This window comes from Elephas maximus, chromosome 2 (genome assembly GCF_024166365.1).
Source record: "Elephas maximus indicus isolate mEleMax1 chromosome 2, mEleMax1 primary haplotype, whole genome shotgun sequence".
NCBI classification, from domain to species: Eukaryota; Metazoa; Chordata; class Mammalia; order Proboscidea; family Elephantidae; genus Elephas; species Elephas maximus.
In genome coordinates this window covers 89,023,542-89,046,846 of record NC_064820.1, presented here as the reverse complement: position 1 = coordinate 89,046,846, position 23,305 = coordinate 89,023,542, and the positions used below count along the sequence as shown (strand labels likewise).

At 37.7% G+C, this 23,305-nt stretch overlaps 1 protein-coding gene across 2 annotated transcripts in view; it reads right to left on the bottom strand.

Annotated features, from left to right (window-relative positions):
• VCAN (versican) overlaps positions 1-23,305 on the bottom strand; it is a 119,140-nt gene that overhangs the window by 9,171 nt on the left and 86,664 nt on the right. For both annotated transcript variants that reach the window (XM_049867084.1, XM_049867085.1), the window contains 3 exons: positions 22,664-22,777; positions 17,771-17,929; positions 16,231-16,313 (listed from right to left, as the gene is read on the bottom strand). In XM_049867084.1, coding sequence (XP_049723041.1) covers positions 16,231-16,313; positions 17,771-17,929; positions 22,664-22,777 — 356 coding nt within the window. The remainder of the gene's footprint in view (positions 1-16,230; positions 16,314-17,770; positions 17,930-22,663; positions 22,778-23,305) is intronic.

Sequence of the window (23,305 nt, the reverse complement as noted above, 5' to 3'; positions counted from 1 at the left end):
GAGAACAACACATATCTGAAATGCTACAGCCAGCTGCCATCCTTGAGAGGGGTAGCACTCCCTGTTTCCTACTCAGGTTAAAAGCCTACATGAAAGAGCTTTGTGTGCTATGCAATGCATATGCTGCCCTTGTTTCCACTGGCCATGACTGAACCACTTTGAACTGGTTTGAGGCCCTGCCTTATTTCTGTCAGCTGGACCAATTTGAAGCCTTGTTTGCAACTAATAATTATACAAAAAAAAAAAAAAACACTCCCTATGTCTATTCCATGTCCCTGGGTGGTACAAACAGGTAATGTGCTCAACTGCTAACCAAATGTTGGAAGCTCAGTGGAAGAAAGTCCTGGTGATCTGCTTCCCAAAAGTCAGCCACTGAAAACTCTACAGAACACAGTTCTGCTCTGACACACGTGGGGTCACAGTAAATCAGAATCCAAATCAGTGGCCACTGGCTTTATGTCTATTCAAGAATAACAAACGTTGTTTTGGATTATAAAAAATACGGGAACACAAATAAGAAACTGGTTTTCTGGTCTTGGGTCTCCTGTTAGCTAGAATATGACATGGGGTACATCTGTTTGTTCACTGTCTTTCTGTCTCAACTCAAGTATCACGTACCGATTCTACTGTGCTTACTGTCATGTTTTATAACATTTACCACGGGCAAGACTAATGAAGACTACCTTCCTCAACAGGGGAGAAGCACGGATTCAGATTTATGTGACAATGACTAATATGGTTATCTTTTCTGGGCCTATACATTCGTTAACCTTTCTTTGAATTAAAGTTAAAGTAAGTATATAAGAGTTAAGATGATTGTTCTTAATTCAAAGCATGCCAAAAAAAAAAAAAAAAGGCCTACTATTTATCCCCAATAGCACCACGGTTATTTTTAAGTTATTTAAAAAAAAAAAAATGTATCAGAAATACAGTAAACCCGCTGCTGTTGAGTCAATTTCGACTCATAGAGACCCTCTCAGGGAAAAAAAAAACAGTGGTTTAAAACATTTTTAAATCTGGATCTTTGATAGAATAATTTGTAAGATCTGAAGACTAGAAATCTTGGGATTAATTAATTAACCTACTTTTCTTTTAATTTCCTTACTTAGGTTTACTTTAATGACCTCAATCATGCCAAAATTAAGATATGGTATAAGAAAGTACTATGTAAAAAAAGAGTCTTCATGAGAAATGATAAAATTGCAAGGAGTCAAGGGATGCTTAATAATCTACTTTCTTTGCCAAAACTCAGAATGAAGAGTGTTTCCATTTTTCATTGGATAAACTAATCCAGAAATGAGAAGGACTTCAATCCAACTCTGGATAGTACCAATGAGTTATCCCTTGATGGCCCTAGGATACTCAGAGGGAGATAACTCACCAAAGCACTCTATGCCTGGTATATCTCCCTAAGCCAGGAATTAGCATTTGCTCTGAATATGTTTTTAATTATTTCTCTATTTTCCTTTCCTTTTCTTACTTTCTCTCCTTTGTCATCCTTCAGCTTCCAACCAGCAAATTTTTTTTGGCTAGTCTTCTTTAATAGATAATAAACAAGAAAATGGGGTAACAAAACAGAGGTATAAAAGTCATATTCAGCCTGTTCCTGATGTGTAACTAAGTTGCCCTTAACAGACAAATTTAAAGCAAAATAAAAAACAAAAGAATAGGAATTCATGAAAACCAACAAAAATCTATATTTACTATCTTCTACGGCCAAAGATTCCAGAGTTCCCAAAATAGTTAATCTGGATTTTGGAGCTAAATACTTTTGAATTTGCTTTCTAACTAACATCTTACAGTAAGCCAGTAAACGTCCTTAGAGGTGGCACATTTTCAGCCCCTCTAGGGTAAGTGCAAACTTTTAAAATGGTGATGCTCTCACCTTTCTTGTTGCCACCCACACTGCCCCTTTCCCTTGCTTGGTTTATTTTTCTTCGTAGTGCTTATTACCTTCTGACATCATATATAATTTACTTATTTATTTTCCCCCCCTAGTAAAATGTAAACTCAGTGAGGACGAGGGTTTTTGTTTGTTTCAACTGCTGGATTCTTAGTTCCAGAAATGATGCCTGGCACATAATAGGTCTGTTTAATAAATAGTTAGAAATAATGAACCCTAAAGGGGATGGCATGCTTTCCCACCTATACAGACCCCTAATCAAAGATGTTCCTTGTTACACTAGTAAATGATAGGTGAGACAGGCTCATACTGACCTCACCAGTGGAAGTAAATAGCCTTTTTGGAAAATAGTTGGCAATACATATTAATAGCCTCAAAGAGTTCCTACCCTATAGCCCAGTAATTCTACTGCTTCCAAAACTCTATTCTAAAAAATAATCAGAGATGTGAACTTTTTACATAAGGTAACAATTTTACTAGAAGTAAATGGGAACAATTAATAGGAAGAACATGCTAGATAAATCATGGTTTGGCCAGATAAATGGAATATTATGTAACCATTAAATGTTTTGTCTTTGAAGAATATGTAAGGAAATAGAAAATATTCAAAAGAGGAGTTAAGTTAAAATTAAAATGTGAGATACTCAAAAAATTACAATAGTCCAAATGTTAAACATACTCTCAGCTGCATCTCTGTGTGTATGTGTGTATGTGTGTATGAAAGACCAAAAGGAAATGCAGCAAAAATGTCATAAAGCTCATTCCTGAGAGTTAATGCGACTAGCAGCAAAATGTTATAAAATTTAGTTCTGAGTGACATGCAACTAAGAGATACTATTTTATTCTTCTATACATTCTTTTGTATTTTCCAAATTCTCAAGGGTGAACATGAACTATTTTTATAATCAGTAAAAATGAACATTATAAAATGATCAACACAGCTATCAGAAAGGACCCATAGATTTTTTAGCTAAACTTTTTTTGATCTAACCTCAACCATATCACTTCAAATTACCAAGTGAATTGACCGCCATGTACTTTGCAGCTGCTGTTTCCTCCTGATTTGAACAATAACCATCTCGTTTTCACACTGAAATGAGATTTGGATTCCATACCACTGAAGTGATTCTCAGGGCTCAAGTTGTCCAGATTCAAGACCTCTGGTAAAAGGTTTAATTGTCTTTGGTGGGGATTACATTTGGCTTGCAGAGATGATTTAAAACGTGTGTTCTGTGTTGTTGCTTGGCAGAGCTGTGGCTTCATGGTGCAGGACCAAATTTTAGCTCTGTGGTTTTTACAAGAATGTCTGATACCCACAGGCTTGTCACACTTTTACCTCATAGCCGATAGTCCATTGTGCAGATTTATTTTGGCTGGGCGGCTTTGATTTTGCTCCATGTTATTGCCCAACTGACTTAGCAAAGGAAACTCGAGTTTTCTGAACAGCTTTCTTTGTTTCCTCCTGAATTCTGTACAGCCTTATTTAACATTACAGGAAGAAAGAATATAAAGGGGAAACCTTTGACTTTAGATTTAATAACATATTTTTCCATTAAAATTAAATATTAAGAAATTCCTCCTCTGGAAATCAATTCTGAGTTATGAGAATGAAGTAGTTCCCCTTCATATAGGCAGTGCCTCATATATACAGGTAATACTGATTCTTGGAAAAAGCAGAGAAAAATTCACCACCTCCCACCTGGATTTTTTTTTCCTCACTTGCAATTATGAACATCCACCCTAGTTCGACCCTCTTCTTGGGCTGGACGGCCAACTAAGAATTATTTCAAAAAACTAACACGACTTGGGGAGAATCCATTTTAATCCCTTTGACAAAAGTAAATCTTGGCTATGCCTCTGCAGGGTTGTCTGCACTTTAGGGACTCATGTTCCCCATGACAAACCCTAAACTTTTATAGCTTTCCCCAGGGTCTAGGATCATTTCTATCCCTAAAAAGAGAGCCCTAAAACTACTTTGCATTTTTATTCTTTTCTGATAGCAGAGAAAACTATGACATAAAATTCAAAATATTTGGTGTAGAGGCAAGTCAGCGGAGATGTAAAATTTTCTGCATCTTACATACAAAGTTAATAAAAAACATTTTATTAAGCAAGAACTATTTTTCACCTAGCATGAAGCTACTAATGCAGTATATTATATGATAGTTACTTCATTTTTAGAATTCCAATTAAATGATTAGTTCTCTATATAGTAAAAAAAAAAAAAAAATGCTAAAAAAGACAACCATTTCAATTAAATTGGATTCAGTCATTGTTTTTTTTTCTTTCTTTCTTTTTCCCCCAGTTAGATTCAAGCAAACCGGTTGCCAAAATCATAAAATGATTCAAAAAACCCAGGCTGAAACCCAACAGCTCCTAAGTACAGTTCCTCTGACATTTAAATTGTCCCCACAAACCAAAGAACTCATTACAAACCAATCCTGAGTGGAAAAAACTCAGACAGGACTAAAGTAATTCATCAAAATTTATCGAACATTTTAAATGCTTAGATTATCTTGTTCCAAATAATCTGTTTTACTCTACTTTTTAAAAATGTATTTGTGTCTCACATTAATATGAAACAGAATTATCTAGCAGTATTTTGGCAGTAAACATGGCTACACTGTGTGCCCACATTTCTACCTCACAGAGCAACTGCAATTCCACAGATACGGCAGTCTGCTTCCACAAAGATTACGGCCTTGGAAACCTAGGGGGCAGTTCCAGTCTGCCCTATGGGGTTGCCATGACTAGGAATCGACTAGATGGCAATGGGTTTGCTTTTGGTTTGGGTGGTGCAAATTGTTAACATGCTTGGCTACTAAACTGAAGGCTGGTGCTTCAAGTCCGCCCAGATGTGCCTCAGAAGAAAGGCCCGGCAACCTACTTCTGAAAAGAGCACCATTGAAAGCCCTATGGAGGACAGTTCTACTCTGACCCACATGGGGTTGCCATGAGTTGGAGTTGACTTGATGGCAACCTTTTTTTTTTCTTTTTAAAGAGTGATTTGACTATTTTCTTCTCATTCAAGAATGCAGCAAAGCTACGTGTCTCTTTCTCAACTCTTTGCAAGTCTCCAACTTGATTACATCAGCACACTGGAAGACAAATGGTCTCTGCTTTTGAAATTTATCAGTAACCTATTAAATTCAGACAAGGTTTACATCTTCTCGGTGACTCTCTGATTAGATAGTGTCCTGAAGGGGCCAACTGCCATTCAGAGATAACAGTTGATCTCGTACCTTTAAAATATCACATGCCCATGACCAATGCTCTGGCCCTAAAAACTCAGCAGATAACTAGCCTCACAAGCATGAGCAAAACAAACTGCTGATAAAAATACAAATAATTGACTGTTTTGCCTTGTGCTGTCATGGATAACTGCCTCTTTTCTAAGGTTAAAACAGGATTCCTTCCAAAACATCCAAAAACTAGACCAGTATTCCCCGCCCCCCCCCCCCCCATTGGTTTAATAAAGGAGCTTGCTTGGGTTCAGCTTTGAGCACTGCACTCAGTTAAAGAAACGAAATAAAACCATACAGTATTAGTCAGTCACTACTGTGACAGTCACATTCCAGCTGGTTCTCTACACGATGTATAACCCATTGCCATCAAGTCGATTCCGACTCATAGCAATCCTATGGGACAGAGTAGAACTGCCCTATAGAGATTCCAAGGAGCACTTGGTGGATTTGAACTGCCAACCTTTTGGTTAGCTACTGTAGCTCTTAACCACTACACCACCAGAGTTTCCACATCATATATATACAAGGAAATGAATCTTTGCAGAAAGACCCATACAGCTGGGTAGTGAAAACGATAGAATGGAGCAAGGAAGGGTCTGGAACCATAGAAGGACTTACTTTTATCCCTCCATGCAACATTCCAAAATAGTATTTGTTTTTCCATACTAAGATTTTTAAAGGACTTTAAAAAAGATGATGCCAATCTGATAATCAAAACCCTAAAGATACAAGGTTATATTTCAACCTCTACTACAGAGAATTTTCAGACCATTCAACAAAGTCTTGTTTTTAAATCCTTTTTATCACCATCTTAAGACTAAGAAGTTTTCAGAGCAGCTGTTCTTATCACAGCTTACTAATCAATAACTAACCCTTCTCCGTAATACTCTACGCATTACAGATGTTTTCACTGAGATTTTACTGTCTCTTAACTCGGTCAAATAGCTTCAAAGAATCATCAGTGGGTGCTGGTTCTCCTAAAGATTCAGACTCTCTGTTTAGAATTTCTCGGTTTCTTTTCCTCTCTGCTGGCTCACAAATAGTAAGATATAAATGAAAACAACACAGAATTTTCACAGGCACTAGATAAAATTAAAGTTCACCTTTTGTGAGTCATAAATTTGAGATTTACCTCTTTCTCTCAGACACACACACACACACCAATACACGTATGAAAGCTTCTTGGCATTAAGGAAGGATATAGCTAAGACCTTTGGTGATGCCCCTATTTGTTTAGACCTGTATAGCAGATAAGTTCCTACCATAAACATAGTAAAGAAAAACAAAAATTAGACAGCAACAGATATCTTGAGATGGGAAAACTGAACTGTCCCATTAAGCATGATAGCTAACGAAACACTTCTTACACAATAGGCAGCCATTGGGTACAGTTCAAATTTATGACTGAGCAAAAAGTGTAAATTATTTCATATTGTGGATCTGTAGGGCCTCTCATGTATAGCTAGAACTGCAAACCTGGAATCTGCAACTGTCAAGAACCTGCTATATTATCTATATATCTATATGTATACTTATCTATCTACCTACCCACCCACCCACCCATCCATCCATCCACGCACATATTTAGATCTAATTTTTCAGCTTAGGTGCAGTTCACTTTTTATGCTTTAAAATTCACTGTAGTTTAGGCTGTCTTGACTGGCCAATTAAGCACTCTATGTTGTGGAAACGTTATGGATTTTACCAATCAATCACACATATTCCATTGATAAAATTATTTTTGACATTTGTCCAGTGTAGCCCTGCTGTGACACATTATTATGGTTGTTAAGTGAATTTACAACGCTTCAAGCTATAATTTGGTTTTTTTTTTTTTCATTGAACAGTCAGTCCAGTTACTGCTCTCCACCTCCCCCTCTCCCCCCAAGCACTGCTGATTTAATTCACCATTAAAAACTTTCATAAGAAAACCACAAAAGTCCTATTGGTTCACCTGCCAAGGAAACTATCCAAGGAAAACTTTCTGCTGGATCCTATTACTGTGTATACAGAAAGATTGGTCCTAAAATTTCCCTTAGTTGCTACGATCTTATTAAGCATATGACAAACACTGCATCAGCTTCACACTGCATTTGAAAAACCATCTCATTTCACATTGAACTTTCAGGTTCACAATACTAAGCAATTCATATAAGAATTTTCAAACCCAAAGCTACAGGAACTTAATTCACAGAGAATATTATTCCTGCGGAGCTCTAGGTGGAGTTCTAGGAAGGTGAAGTTTTGAAACACATAACACAATATGACCACTAGGTGGTGATATCCATCCATCATTGTATTTGATATGCCTTTTTTTACCAACTAAAGCCCTATTAACAAAATGGGTCTTAGAATACCCTGAAAATATCATGACTATTTATGTGGCAAAAAAAAAAAAAGGCAAAAAGATTACTTACGATGTGCCCTCCCACTTTTGTGAGGGAAAACTGAAGAAAACCCTTTACTAGAAGATAAGCCTCAGTTCATCAGTATTTACCAATCTGATTGCATTCTATTTTGTTGCAGGCCACTGAGACATACTCTAAATTTTCTCTCTGACTAAACTATTCATCTACAATCTACTTTTCTCCATTTGTTCTTTTAAAATGATCAGAACATAATTTACATCAAAGGTGAAATTGCATCAGAAGCGAAGTCAAATCTCTAATATCCACCTGAAATCCTCCTTAGAACAGAGCAAACCATAAATAAACACTTACCTGCCCAAAAGAAATGCCTGCAGTGTGATTCACAGCTTATTTTTAGAGTAAAAACTTATCTGAATTAGCCACAAAAACACCTGAATTGAAGCGGGCAGACTTCTCTATGTATAAACTCCCTTTATCACCTGGGACTGATTTTGCTGCTGCTGTTTTTGTTTTTTTTTTTTTTGTGCTCCCAGAACTAGAAATTAAATCCAAATGAAGTCAATGCCAAGGGTAAGCAGATGACCACCCCAGTACAAAAGCAAACTCTGAATAGAAAACTCTTTCCCAAGAGGGTGGCTTACCAGATGATAAGAAACCACCTCTCACTAAATAAAACACCCTGAATAATCACTCTGGGTTACCCCCCAGCCTTTCATCACATAGGTCAAATGGTTATCTGAAAGGAGGCTCTGAGGACTACTTATTACAGAAATCAAAACATTTGGTAACTTTAAAATGCCTTTTTCCCCCTAGATGGCTGTCGTACATAATAGGCATTTGTTTGTAGTCTGTGCGGACTACATTTAACTTTGTTTAACTTGTACGAGGCAACTGACCTTCCTGAGAGGTAGGGATATACCCTCTTCTGATCCTTGCACTTGCTTAAAGTTACTCCTTATTTATTTATGTTTTAAGGGAGCTTTATGGTTTTGCTGTTGTCTTTTAGTTGAACAGGGTAATTTGCTGACCCACAACTGAAAGGAAAAAAGCAGCTTTGTTTTAAAGAAGAAAGAGACGTTTGTTTTGGTGTCACTACCCTAGGTTGGCAGCCTGGCGTCCAGTTCTACAAACACGAATATGCTGAAGGGAAGAAAAACTAACTTGGGGTCTCCTGACAGTTGTTAAAGTGGCAACATGCCCATTATTTTCCTAGCTGGCAAACCTCTGTGCGGGAGAGACAATCTGGCCGGCTCTTGAGTACAGCACTAATCTTGTGTAATAGAGTGAGCTCACTGCCCTACAAAGCAGTAATTATCAAAAGCATTTTCCAAAGGATGTGAGTTACTCCCACTGTGAGACGGGGGCCTCTGGCAGAGCCCCACGGAGCTCCTTGCAGTTTAATCCATAACATGAATGATGCCAGCGGCTCCATCCCTCCAAGCTTATTTGCACAGGTCATCAGTCGTGAAGTGCTCACGATCCAAATGCAATGAGAAACTGCCAAAAAAACCATTCAGTTTTTTCTTTTTTTTTTTTGCCTTGCCCATGGTTATGCATGCCTTAAACTAATTAGCAATTAAATTTAAATGTCTGTATGTGATTTTAAAGTTTCATAGAGCATTGTTGGCAAAGCATCAGTGAGGACAACTGTATTGATAAATCTTCTTTTCTCATTTTTTTTAGTATGATCTTACCAATTATGAAATGATTTTCCAGGGATGGATAAACATTGTTCTTCTAGCTGCTTGACCTGTCACTGGCTATTTGCACTCAAGTCAAGGCAAACAGAGAAAGGGGTTTTGTGCTCAAGTACTGCTCAGTATTTCGCACGTAGAATCACCAGAACTCGTTCTGGATTTCAAATCAAATTAAATTGCAGCAGAAGTGAAAATTTTCATTAAGAGCTTAGTGGTCTTTTGCAGAAAGTAATGTTAAAATTCTCCCACATCCTGAGTAATGTGTTAAAGAACGAAGAAACAGCCTATGTCCTTCTTTGACTTTCAGGTTAATATTATGAAGACCGTGATGTTTAAGATAATTAGCTTACTGTTGACATGCAGTGTAACTTGTTCACAGAGAAGTGGCCTCTGACTTGGAGCTAAAACCACACCAAAGCCTGACACACATCCATCTGCAAATATTTTATAGAAAGTCCTCTAAGATTTTCAGGTAGAAAAAAGTAAAACTTAAGTCTTGGGTCTGGGGCTTTTTGTTTTGCATGACCAAATCATGTGCAATCCTTTCAAAAGAGCAGAAACCTACAAATAAGCTTAGAAAGATCGAGAATTAATTAATTCTGTACTCCTGATTCTCTTTTCAGTGTCCAGGACATCTGGGAAAGGGAGGAGGATAGAAAAGTTTTTGTTTATGAAAAGGATAATAATGATACATTCCTGTAGAAAAAGAATAATGGTTTATGGTCTATGATTTGTTACTCCTTTTCTATGCCCCTTTTAAGTGTCTGTCCCTGGACTCAGGGCTATTTCTTTATTGTTTCTACCTGTTTCAATGCTGGTTTTTCTCATAATACTTTCCTTGACAGACTGATGATGTATTTATTTGTCGAAGAAGAAAAGGAGCCTCTGGATTTAAAGTCAAACCCACAACCAATCTGAGCATTCTTGTACATTAACTGGCAGAGAGGCAAAAGCAGGTATCTCAACTTCTAGGTGTGCTACCTTACTAGGGCTGGACCACACTTCTCAAAGGAATCCCTATCAAGGAGCCTTTCATAATCAATGTCATAGCTATCAAGAGGCAAAATGAATTGGTTAGAGCTAGAATATAGGACATTTACTAATTACTTTTTAGTAACAACTTCCTGGCTAGATTCAGACAAGTACAGAAGAGAGAAAATCTCTGTTTTGACCAAATAGTAAGCTGGAGAATGAAAAGGAAGCCACGACTGCTTCCAAGGGAGCCTGCAAATCAACAGCCTAGCAGGGGTCAACACCAAGCACTTACAAGCCAGAGATAACTGAAGTAAAAATGTGAAGGGAATGTAGAAAATGTTTTTTTAAATGGATAAAAATAAAATCAGAGTTATTTTTGCTGAAGAAATGAAAGCTTCCTAAAACTCCTCAACATTTTAAAAATAGAACAGGAATGTCAGTTCTATTCCATCCTCAACCTCTGGACATAGCCATTTAGGATGCCATATTTCTTTGAGGTAACGTCTGATTTACTGAAGTCTCTGATCTGCAGTGGTTAGCGGTAATCTTTGGCGGTGCCAGAATTCAGTAAGAGAAGAGAGAAAGAAAGGAGCAATACAGATTAAGGAGAATTCTTCTTCCCCTTGTAAGAAACTTATTCCTGGGGGTCAGAGCAAAGAGGGGGCAAGATGGTAACAGCTTTAAATCTCTGAGGTCTACCAGCTGATTTTCAACCATTTGTTGGGGAGTTGTGCTCTACAAAGTAGTCCAATCACGGCACCTAATAGTTTTGGATATCTCCCTAATCGTGCTGTACGATAGACAGTCCATAGTATTTAGTTTAAAAGGAAGTCGTAAAAATAATTTTGCCAGGAATAATGGAAAAATATAGAATCCCTGGGTAGTGCAAATAATTAACACGCCCTGCTGCTAAGAGAAAGGTTGGCGATTTGCGCCCACCCAGGGATGTCTCCAAAGAAAGGCCTGGTGGTCTGCTTCTGAAAGGTCAACCACTGAAACCCCTGTAAGCACAGTTCCCCTCTGACACACGTGGAGGCAGCAGTAGTCAGAGTTAACTCAACGGGAGCAGGTTTACGGGAAAATGTAAATGGCCCCACAGCGCACTCTGTTGTCTGGTTGCCTCTGTCCTTGAAAGAAGAGGCTCAGGTAGTAGAAGGATAAATGAAGCTCTGTCCAGCCTGAGGCAACAAAACATTCTCGGCCAAACAATCCATAAAAAATGAAATGAGCTGATAACATCTAGGACTTATATTTCCTTTCCCTGTTTCACTACTATATGAATATAAATGTTTTTTAAAGTTATTTTTCTTTTAGAAAATATATTGACAGAATATGTGGCTATCTTTAAAAAAAAAAAAAAAAAATCCTCCTTCAAAGTTCTGAGTAACTTGGTTTCCTAAAGCTTCATGTAAAACCTGTCCTGATAAAATTCAAACATGGAGGTGTGACAAAGATTGGAAAGTTTGCTTTCCAGTTTTTCTTTCCAACATTTATTTAAAAAGTGTTTCTGGGACAGCCACAGACAAAATTTGTCATCATTTCCAGGAGAAATACCTGTTTTCCTCTGAGTTAATAACTGTGGTAAGAAGCATTACGCTCAGCTACACACTTCTATTTTTCAGGAACTTTTTTTTTTGGTCACCATATTTGAAAACCCATCTATTTGTCTGTGCTGCCAAGGTTAAAATATCTATTGTTTTTCATACAGGTACAACTTAAAAAATATATATATATTTCATTCAGATAAACAGAAAATGTCACAAAGAGACAAACCCAAAAGCCTTAATGTGGTCATTTCAGGATTCAAAAGATAACAGTGAATTGGCCAAGCACATGTATGTGTATTAATTATCATTTGTTCATGTAACAAACATTTACTAAGCATCTGCTTTAGGTGAACCATTTTGCTACGGGCTGAAGAAGTAAAGATGAAAGTTAATTTCCGTCTCAGAAGGCTCAGTGTCAGGAAGTCAACCCCACAGGGTTCTGTGCTAGGAGGGAAGACTGCAGAAACACAGGGGGCAGCTCTTAAGCCACTTCCAGTCAGAGAGCCTTCCTGGAAGAAGGAGACTCTTGGCTCAGAAAGGCATTTGAAGGTTTAGTAAGTGAAATTAGAGGCAGAATATTCTAAGCACTAGGGCAAGTGTATGCAAAGACCCACAGAGGTGCAAGATCACGGTTAATATCCAGGACTGTGAGCACTTCGAGGTGATGTGGCTTAGGAAGTGGCAGGAGATGAAGTTCGTAGGCAGGAACCAGATCATGAAGGGTTCTGTGTGCTATGCTAATAATCAAAATTTATACTGAAGGCAATGGAGAGACTTTAAAGAATTTTAAGAAGAAAGTAACCAGGGAGTAGTTAGGGGAGGGAAAGGTCGTTGGAAGTGGAAAACATCTGGGAGAAGACACTTCAGATTAGTCATCCATTTAACAAACGGTTAAAAAAAAGAAGTTAAAAGTCAGCTAATAGTATAGACGTTAGATTAAAAAAAAAAAAAAGTCGCCTTAAGCATTCCAGCTTTAATGTGTATTTAACTTGGATGGTTTAACTTGGTGTTTTTGAAGACATTACTTGGGTGACAAGTAAAGCAATTCATTATTGAAGTTATTTGTTAGGGTTTCTAATACAGCACTGGATGCATTTCACTGTTGGAGCTCAATAGTCAAGTTAAAGAATAATGCTTAGCAGAAAGACAGGTGACAAATTAAAAACTATAATGTGTTCAGAGAAGATAACCTTACTATAAATCACAAGTGTTAGGCTAGAACCAGTTTTATTCATGAGTGCTTTTTTGTGAAATTTATTGGGAAAATGTTCCAAATAAATAATAAGAAAAAGACTGAAAATATAATAAAGACAAGAATTTGGCATTTTATTAATGATAGCAACATTCTACAACAGAGGCCAATAAGGTGGAATGAATCAATCAGAGTCTGAAGAACAAGGACAATTTAGATAACTTGGTCAAACAGCATCAGTAATTTGGTATAAGTTTTTATAACTGAATAAGTCTAGCTATAAAGCATAATCATATTGAATATGATCTAATTATACTGCAAATTTATTAAATGTAAAGTTTAATTATTTCAATTAAAGAAATTATTGAAATCGAGGCCTAATATAAACTTTGTTTTTTATTGAATTGTAAGGCTATATAGCAAAGGGTAGTATAAGGTAAATATCAAAGGCTCTTTCAGTTTTAATGCTGCTCTACCTCCCAAGAAGGATAAGCTCTAATAAATCTTTCAAACAAAACATGGAAGAGAGGGGAGAGAGAGATGGGAGAAATCACTCTAAAATATAAACAAAGTCCTTAAAAATGCATACAGTCCAGTTAACACCATTTCCAAGTGTAATCAGATACTGCTCTCCACAATGAAGAGTTTACTAACTATCAGGGATATTTTCAAAAGCAAGAAACTTGGAGTAAACAGCGAACAAAGGGGAACTATTTTATTCCAAAGCCAGCACACATATGGAACCCGTTAAGGGGATGGTGGCTGTAGAAAGAATTACAAACGAGTTTAAGAGACACCTAGGCCTTCTCAGAAAGGAAGGGGCTAGAGGAAAGGGTGGTTACAAAAGCAGGGAAGTGGGACAGAGATCAGTCAGATGGGAGGGAGACAGGCTGTTGGGCAGATGGTCTTTTCTGTTCCAAAATGTTCAAAGTTAAGGGACACTCCTTAACACACTTTTATTTTACACAAAGAGTGAATTAAGAAGAAACCAAGGGCCTGTCTGGGTTTTTATCTGGATTTACTTGTGTCATTTCTTTGATAAGCTCTGCTTGTTTATTTCATTTGCTGCCCTTCTTCAAACTCAAGCCCTCACTTAGTTCTTGCTCCATAATCACTAAGTTTCAATTAAAGTTTAAATTCACTCAAAGTCATATTCTTGTTTATATGGCCTAGTAAACCAATATGAACATTACAGAGGAAGATGGGTATTTCTCTTCTGAAAAAGTACAATGCTTATTTGTTTACCAATTTTAGGGTCAGTCTAGACAACGGAAAAAGTAATTATTTTCTCTACAGTATCCATGAAAAAAAAAAAGCCTCCCTTAAAAATTAATGGACACAGACAAGTAATAGTTGCTTTGACATAGAGGAAGAATGATATCTCCCGAGTTAAGCTCACCTATATGGCACCTGACAAGAAAGATAAATTCCCTGAGGTATTTTACAGACCTGGTGTGGTTGCCAGATATAGGCCACTATTCAATCTCACTAACCAGGCACACAGGGAGTGCAGGACCTCATCCTAGACACTGTGAGAAATAAAAAGCAGCAAAAAGAACATTCCTTTGAAGAGCTTAACTGCTAATGGGGGACCAGAATAAACATCTAGTAATGCGCATAAACTCTAACAATGAAAACATACAAAGCAATTCTATATAACCAAGCACAGATTGGAAGCAGACTGGGACTTGGCTCAGTCAGATCAGTTCGTAGCAAATGACAGGCCTTTCAAACACTCCACCTGGCCAAATGCAGCTATTGTAGGCTCAGGGCTGGAATATACAGGAACCCAGCCAATAGGTATACACACTTTGAGAGAGGTCATGGCCCAGGTCTGCAAGGCACAAGTAAGCACCAACTGGAACTGGCCACCCAAATCCCGGAGCATTCCTATAGTTTCCATGGTGCAGTCTGGGGATCACAAGGACCTGTACTTTTCACTGGGCTATTTATAAGGGAAAGATGGTAGAAGGGAGGCTTGATAATAGACTATTAGGTACCCTAGAAACCCAATTTATTCCAAGAAATGAACTTTGCATTCAACAAGAGAGAACTCATTAAATGCCTCTACTATGTAGTGAATACATTAACAAAGGTATAAAAACAGTTTTAACTATCTATAATACATAGAAAAAATCTTTTAATTTTTATATTCACTTGCAAATTAAGTTAATGAAAACAAAGTAGTCTATTTTAAATTAATGTTAATATATAAGGACCTAAGTAATTCACACAAAAAAGAGCTTAAAACGATTTTTTAATTTTTACTCTCAGCTAATCTAGGAGCCCTGGTGGCACAGTGGTTAAAGCTCTCTGCTGCAAAACAAAAGGCCAGCACTTCAAACCCACCAGACGCTCCAGAGGAAGAAGATGTGGCAGTAAAGACTTACAGCCTTGGAAATTCTATGAGGCAGTTCTACTCTGTCCTTCCTATAGGGTTTCTATGAGTTGGAATCAACTCAACGGCAGTGGATTTGGTTTAATACCTATCTAGAATTAGATATCTAGCCCAATGGATCCCGAATTTGTCTGCATTTTAGAATCACCTTGGAAATACTTAAAAAACATAGCTGCCTAAGCCCCATCTACCAGAGATTTTGTTTTAATGAATCTTGGCTGAGCCCAAGCACCAATTTTTCAATTGCACTCCCCAGGTGATCTTAATGAACAGCCAGCACTGAGAACCACTAGTATAGCCAGTCCCACTTGAACTATTTCCAAAGAATTAGGTTCAATTGCATTTTGTGGTCATCCTTACCAAGTCACTCCTTTCTTGAAATGTATATATATTTAGCATAGTTGAAATGTAAGGAGATTCACATGATCATAAATCAACAATTTTTTAAGACTGAAAAAATGAGCATTTTAGCTTGGCTAAAAATGAACCATGCCTCCTTATAGCAGATGTCTGCCTCAATTATTAAAGATGGAAGAAAAGTTTAAAAAAGAAAATTAATTGAAAAAGCTCTCTCTTACACTTATTCTTTGCCTTTTTGCTTTGAAGCTATAAAAAAGCAAAGATAACCATCTGAAAGCCAACCTGGTGCACTTCTGCTGATTATCTAGTTTTCCAGTTCCATGGAAACCTGATGCACACCTCTTCTAAAGAGAGTCATAGTGATTGGAGCACTAGGAGTTGGATCAGTTAGCCCAGGACTCCATTGCTAACCCTTCCCAATTTCACTGAGTGATCCTGAGCAAGTCACTTAACTCATCTCCAGTCTAAGCACCCTCGTGAAACATTCGATCATTGCATAGCCCCAAATTTCCCAAATCAGTTATCGTTTTCATCAGCATCTCACCAGTGTGCTGCCATCAGTCCAGCGGAAGTCATGCTCAAACATCTTGTCATTGAGGCCTATCCACTGATAATCATGGCCCACACCTAAGGGATGGGAAGCAACACATATATTTTTACTTCTTTTCCCATATATGTATGAAAATACATCAAAGAGAATTATTTTCAGAGTGAATCATGCTTCCTCTGGCTTTTTTTTTTTTTTTTAATTAGCTGCTTATAAAAAACTCTCATAGGGTAACTATATTTTGTTCTTCTGCCCTATGTGCTTCAAAATAAAAAGCCAACTTACAAACATATCTGTAGGACATTAAAATATCAGACACAATTATTTCCCTAGTAGTTTATCATAATAGTATTTTTTCCCCCATCCTAACTCATGACAGAAAATTTCCATTCACTTTTTAGTTAAGCTATGGAAACACTGGTGGTGTAGTGGTTAAGTGCTACAGCTGCTAACCAAAGGGTTGGCAGTTCGAATCCGCCAGGCGCTCCTTGGAAACTCTGTGAGGCAGTTCTACTCTGGCCTATAGGGTCGCTATGAGTCAGAATCGGCTTGACGGCACTGGATTTTCTGGTATGCCATTGGCAGAAATTCAATGGCCCAATAAAATGTGCCAGATCTACCCATGCTAGCTTGACTTTTGGAAGCCACGTGTTTCTTCTCAAGGCATTTTAAACAGGGGACACCTAGACCAGACAGTTCTGAAAATTATCAAAAAAAAAAAAAATCATTTTCATGGTGAGATGAAAATAAAGATACCACGCAATAATGTTAAATGGACCTCTATCCAGATTGCAAAATAACAATCAAATGTCTTAAAGATAGCCAGCATCATGAGAACATATTTAAGAGTGCACCAAACAATGCTTCCTAAACAAAAAATTTCACATATTTGCTACATAAAAACTAGCTGCCCTCCTCTTTGCTAGAATTCATTAATCCTATCTTATTTTGGTAGTGAATCTAAACTTGGAGTTATTAAGCAGCTTTGTCGTACTAAGTTTTGTTAGCTTCCAATCTCCACATACTTGTGTTCTTAATATGAAACCCAATTTCTATGGTTTAAAATAATTGGAAACTTGGATGAGAACCAATAGGTGCAGAGGATAAGATTCGGATGCTATTAACAATTCAATTTTAACTAGGAGAATAAAATAACAGAAGTATCTTTTCTCTTTAATATTAGACAACACATAAGCATATTCATAATAGAGATTATGAAAAGTTCGGTTGAACCCTATGAATTGACCATTTTTGCAAGTCAAGAAATAATCAACTGGCAGCAGTTTCAACCTATAACATGCCATTCCACATATTACTGCTGGCAGACCAAGCAATACCTTCTTATATTATAGTTGAATGTTTCCCAAAATGTGGGACTCATACAGTGGGATGATTTTAAGTTGTTCACGGATGAGGGATTTAATAAGTTGAATTACAATCAAGAAAGCTACTTTCTTTCCGTCAGTTACAGAAAAAACCTAAGATAGTGGTGAGAATGAGTGAGGCTTCAGGAAACACAAGTCTATTTGGTACATACGATTCACAAACATTTGTTCTTCATGAGACAGGATACTTGTGAGATGAGCACCCTGAAGACGGCATTCCCGTTCCGCAGCATCCCACGTGCGTCGATGAGCAAAGTATTTGTAGCACTGCCCTTGGAACTTGTGCCAGCCATAGTCACATGTCTCAGTGTCTGGGAAGAAAACCAGGCAGGGGCTTATTAAACTCACCCACGTCATTTAAGCATGGCTTGCCAATCCAAGCGTTAACAGAAGATCCAATCCAATATCTGTGCAATGTCCCTGAGGTAACTGATTCATAAAACTTGGTGACAATCTACCCAATGACAAAGAAATGTTTATAAAAAGAGCCCAACTGACTTCTGAGAAGTGCGTGGCTCTACTTCTTTGGGCTGAAGTCAGTATTTTTCCCTAACTGCAATTTCATTGATTAAAGTCAGTTTGCCGCAGGAAAGAAAAGTGGACTAGGGGCCAGCCAAAACCTGTTGGGCTGCAGTGTCTGCCGACTTCCTGGTGAGGCAATTGGGGCTAATTCCTTACCAACAAAACTTTTCTAAAGAGAATCATTCAAGTGATAAGATAAGAATTCCAGATAGCAGGATTATGAGCGCCCTATTTGCATAAGGACTTCAAAGCCTCGGAAGCAGTGCTTTCCCATTTCCCAGAAGGGCAACTGGGGGGCCACAGGCTCTTGTCATGTAAGATTTACAAAGAGAAAGAAAACAGAAAAAAAAAAAAAATCCTTCATGAGTAGGCAGCTTCTGGGATATATGGCTAGGACTGTGTGCCTTCTCACATAAGGAGAGCAATCCCTGTGCAAATGCACCAGGATGTAAAGATAATGTGAGCTGTTTTCTTTTATTAACAACAAAAGAACCCAAGTTAAAGTACCCTCCATTTCACGTGTGTGTGCGTGTGTATATTTATTCTCTTTCACAACAAGCACACAATCATCAGTATCTTGTTGCAGGTGAAAGCATTTTTCAAATATATCTAAATTTCACACTGGCAATAAGTTTCAGTTAGACTTTCAAGAATGCCGGTTTTTATGCATTTTTCACAAAGAAACCAGTCTTGCTCATTGCACTATATTCTTATTGGCAATCTTCTTTCAGACTCACCGATCCACAGGTAGGGTCAAATAAACTAAACCCACTGCCGTCGAGTCGATTCCGACCCATAACGACCCTATAGGACAGAGTAGAACTGCCTGATAGAGTTTCCAAGGAGCGCCTGGCAGATTCGAACTGCCAACCTCTTGGTTAGCACTTATCCGCTACGCCACCAGGGTTCCCGGGGTCAAATAATTCAATGCAATTATTCATATACATTGAATAATGATCAGTAGAAATAACTTTGGCTTTCTTAAAATGTGCTAGCATTCAACTTCTGAAAAAGTAAATATATGGAACTAATTACATGTAAAAACTAGCAAAACTGCAAAGTTCACAGAATTTTAAGTACCATGAAAACCTTCCAGTTACCTAATAACGCCCATCACCCCCTCCCCCACCAAATTTTACTGATTGACGAAGAAAACAAACCTCACTAAATTAAATAAACGCATGCCTTGTATGTCAGACTTGGTGGCCAAACTGGAACTCAAATTGTCCCCTGACCCTCATTCTGTTTGCTCCTCTTTCTACAATTGTGGGAAAGTATGCATTCTGAAAAATTTATTTTGTCCCTGGTTAAGTGATCTCAACCATAATCACAGATGGCACTTATCTCTGAGATCAGTCTTTATTTCAGTTTAGTCTATCAGGCCTGTTGTTTACTTGTAGCTGACTGACTAATTGTTTTGCATAATTAGTTTTAAGTTTTATTAAAGTCTTGTTTGGAGACCACCAAATCTCACAGGAGAGAATTCAAGACACAACTAGTTGGTTTGGTATAAAAGTAACACTCAGCACCCAAGAATGAAGCAAATATTGGCTACTTGGATATAGTATTTTTCTTCGGAAGAATTTAGAGGTGATGTGGGAAGGGTAGAGGAGAAAATAGATCCTTGTATACGAGGGAATTAGTTTATGAGTGGAGGAGAACTGGAAAAAAAAAATCACAATATTCTTACCACCAAAGTCAATAATCTGATTCCCTAATAGCATAGCTTTCCTTAACCTTGGAAATCATCATTTATTTCAAGACAGTTTAAAATTCTCAAAGACCTCTAATTTATTAAATAATATATCAAAAAAAAAAATTCTTCTGCATACCCTTTCTTGTCCTTACTTAACCCAAGTGATTTTTGTCTGGTTTTCTTTCTTTGTGTTTTGTCATTAAAACAGATTACCATTAGATATTTTTCTTCTTATGCCAAAAAACAAAAACAAAGAATCAGAAAATTTAGATGCATGACCACATCATTGCTATGATGGCTTTCTCAGTTAGCAGGTGCAGGTGCATAGCTTACAACTCTTGTTCATAACCACAAAAGCTGAAATCTATCCTCTTTATGTTGTACAGGTAACTTCTTCAACACTTCTGGCATGTAGCTGTCAACCTTTATGTAATTGCCATCACTTTGACATTTCTCACTGGCACACTCTATCATTAGCTTTGGCTCAGGACAAACTATGAGTTCAGAATTGTCTCTCTACTGATCCAAGACCCCTGTTTAGGTTTTATATGTTTTCATTCCACCAAAATGTGCTCTAGTCTAGAGTTATTGAGGATCGGGAAATTATTCACGCAGAGAAAAAGCCAGCTGAAGAAACAAAGGCACAGTCATCACCGAAATTTGGACAGAATACTGTTTAGACAACAATGCCGCTGTTAATGAAGAAATCATTTGTTCTTAGGCAACCTGAAAAGTGGAGGAAAAAAATCTTCTAGGATCCTGGCAGTAAATCACAGGACAACAGCTGCATCTGGTAAACAGACTGGGAGAGCTGTTCCCTAGCAAACAATGTAGATGAATCATAAACTTGTTTTAAGATAAAATAAAATACATGTGAAAGTTAGGTGGCACCAGAAATCGAAGACTAATTAACTCTTTTTCTTTTCAACATTCTTCATTCATGGATGAAAACGGTAACTGGCCCCAAAATTTCTTCAAAGGTCTATTATCTCTCTCTTAATCCATGAGATGTACATATAAATAAAATGCTTATCTTTGAGAGTTCCTTTGTTGTTGTTGTTGTTGTTGTTGTGTGCTACGGAGTCCATCCCAACTCACAGCAACCCCATGTGACAAGGTAGAACTGCCCCGTAGGGTTTTCTTGGCTGGAATCTTTACGAAAGCAGATCACCAGATTTTTCTCCTATGGAGCCACCGGCTGGGTTCAAACCACCAACCTTTATGTTAGCAGCTTTACCATTTGCACCACCAGGGCTCCTTGAACAGCTCTTTTAGAAGTGTGGAAACACTGAGAAAAACTTAAGCTTTAGGGTTAGGCCACTTAGGTTCATTTTTCTTCGCACTTTGCAATGCACTAGCTGTGTGACCCTGAACACATCACTTTTCCTCTTTGAGCCTCAGTGTCTGGCCTACTTAACTCGTTGAACTGGTGTGTCAGACAAATGAAGCACCTGGTAAACTATGAAGTCTTAAACAAACAGGAAATCTTTTTATTCTTTGTGAATAGTTGTCTGAATCATCAGGATATCAGTTCCACAAGAGCAGGGACTTCTGTCTGTCTTGTTCAGTGCTCTATCTCAGTGCGTAGAACAGTGCCTGGAACACAGTAGCTGCTCAATAAATATTTGCTGAACAAATGATTTTTGAATTGCTCCTTGTACTTGGGAACAAGGGAAGCCAGAATCATTTAAGCATATTTTAACGTCTGAAGCGTCTTGCCTTTTGCTTTCTTTAACAAATGGCAGCTTCCTAACTTTTTCCTCTAAGAAGAGGATCCTGTCTGGTCTATTTTCACATTAGGCATTTAAAATTCTAAAACAAACAGACTCAATCTATGCAATAAATAAAAAAAAACCTATAACTCAGTAATCACCCATTCCCTTTAAATGGCAATTCAATACAAGCTCCTTTTAGCTTTGCTTTAATTTCGGAGAAATCCAAATTAGCACTGCAAAGCAGAACACAGGCCAGACCAATGTGTCTGAGTGTCTAATACGTTTTCATTTTGTCTGGTGGAATGGAAGTTTGGCACTGAACATTTTCACCAAAGCCAAACCACTGTATGTCTTTAAGTACAGGAAATCGACATTCCAAGAATGAGTGTGCTGAGTGTGCAATCTGTTTCTGATTGATGGACTAAGAAATTTTACCATTAACCACCTAAAATACACTCTCAGGTTGGCCATAAAAATGCAAATAACAGAGATCACAAGATTCAAGCTATCATGAACATAGGCCTGTCTTTCATTCAGAAAATGTAGATGCTTCTTCGGTAGGAAAATTTCCTGGGGAGCAGATTCACGATATTTTTTACGTACTGTTTGCCAAGTCAAGGTTAATATATTCTAACAATTACGTCAGTTCATTCTCCAGAGAAGTTTGACTATGAAAACTAAGTCCGCTGAGTCTCAAGTGCTGAGGGAGAGAAAATGAAAGCAACTAACTTTGGATTCAATACCCCTTGTTAGGAAGACCACGTATGGGGATTAAGGTGGATGCCTAATTAGTCTCTAGGAAGAATATATACTACAATGTACTTTTTTGTTGGGTAGATGTCCTTAAATTCTGCTCCACGTTTGTGTCTGCAACTCCTGTCGATCAGCAAAACAATAATGATCAAGTCAATACTAGTTCAGATGTTGGGAGATATCCACACATAAGGAAACCTAATCTAGTCAAATATCCTGCGAATTTCTTCTGCAGGAAAAAATATGCTATAAGGCCAAAATTGCTACAAACATCCAATTCATCACGCCAAAATACTATTCAGAAGCAACATCTGAAGTATCAAGAATCTTTATTACCCAAGTGCTACAACAGCTCTTACCTTGTTCACAAAGTGCACCAACATAGCTTGGAAGGCAGAGACATGTAAAGGTATTAAAACCGTCAACGCACGTGGCTCCGTTCCGACAGGGGTTTGAATGGCACTCATCAAAATCTGAAATAAAATATAGAAGTCCACAAAACCAGTTTCAACAGGAGAAAAAAAAAAAAAATCTACTTAGTGTAGTGTTGCCAGATAAAACACAGGACACTCAGTTAAATTTTAAGATTAAATTAAAAAATATATATATTAATAAAATAAATAGTTTTTTTTTCTTTTTAAGTATAAGTATATCCAATCGACTTGACGGCAGTGGGCAGTGGGTATGTCCCATATAATATTTTCAAGACACTTTACACTAAAAAAATTCCTCCACCCATCTGTCAGTTTGTTGTCCTCTGGTGGCTTGTATATCACTGTGATGATGAATCTATGCCAGGTATTTCAAATACCTGCAGGGCCATCCATGACGGACAGGTTTCAGCAGAGCTTCCAGACTGAGACAGACTAGAAGGAAGCCGTGGTGATCTGCTTCTGAAAATTAGCCAAAGAAAACTTTACAGATCCCAGCTGAACATTGTCCAACTAACTTGCTTTGGACACATCATCAGGAGAGATCAATTGCTAGAGGAGGACATTGCG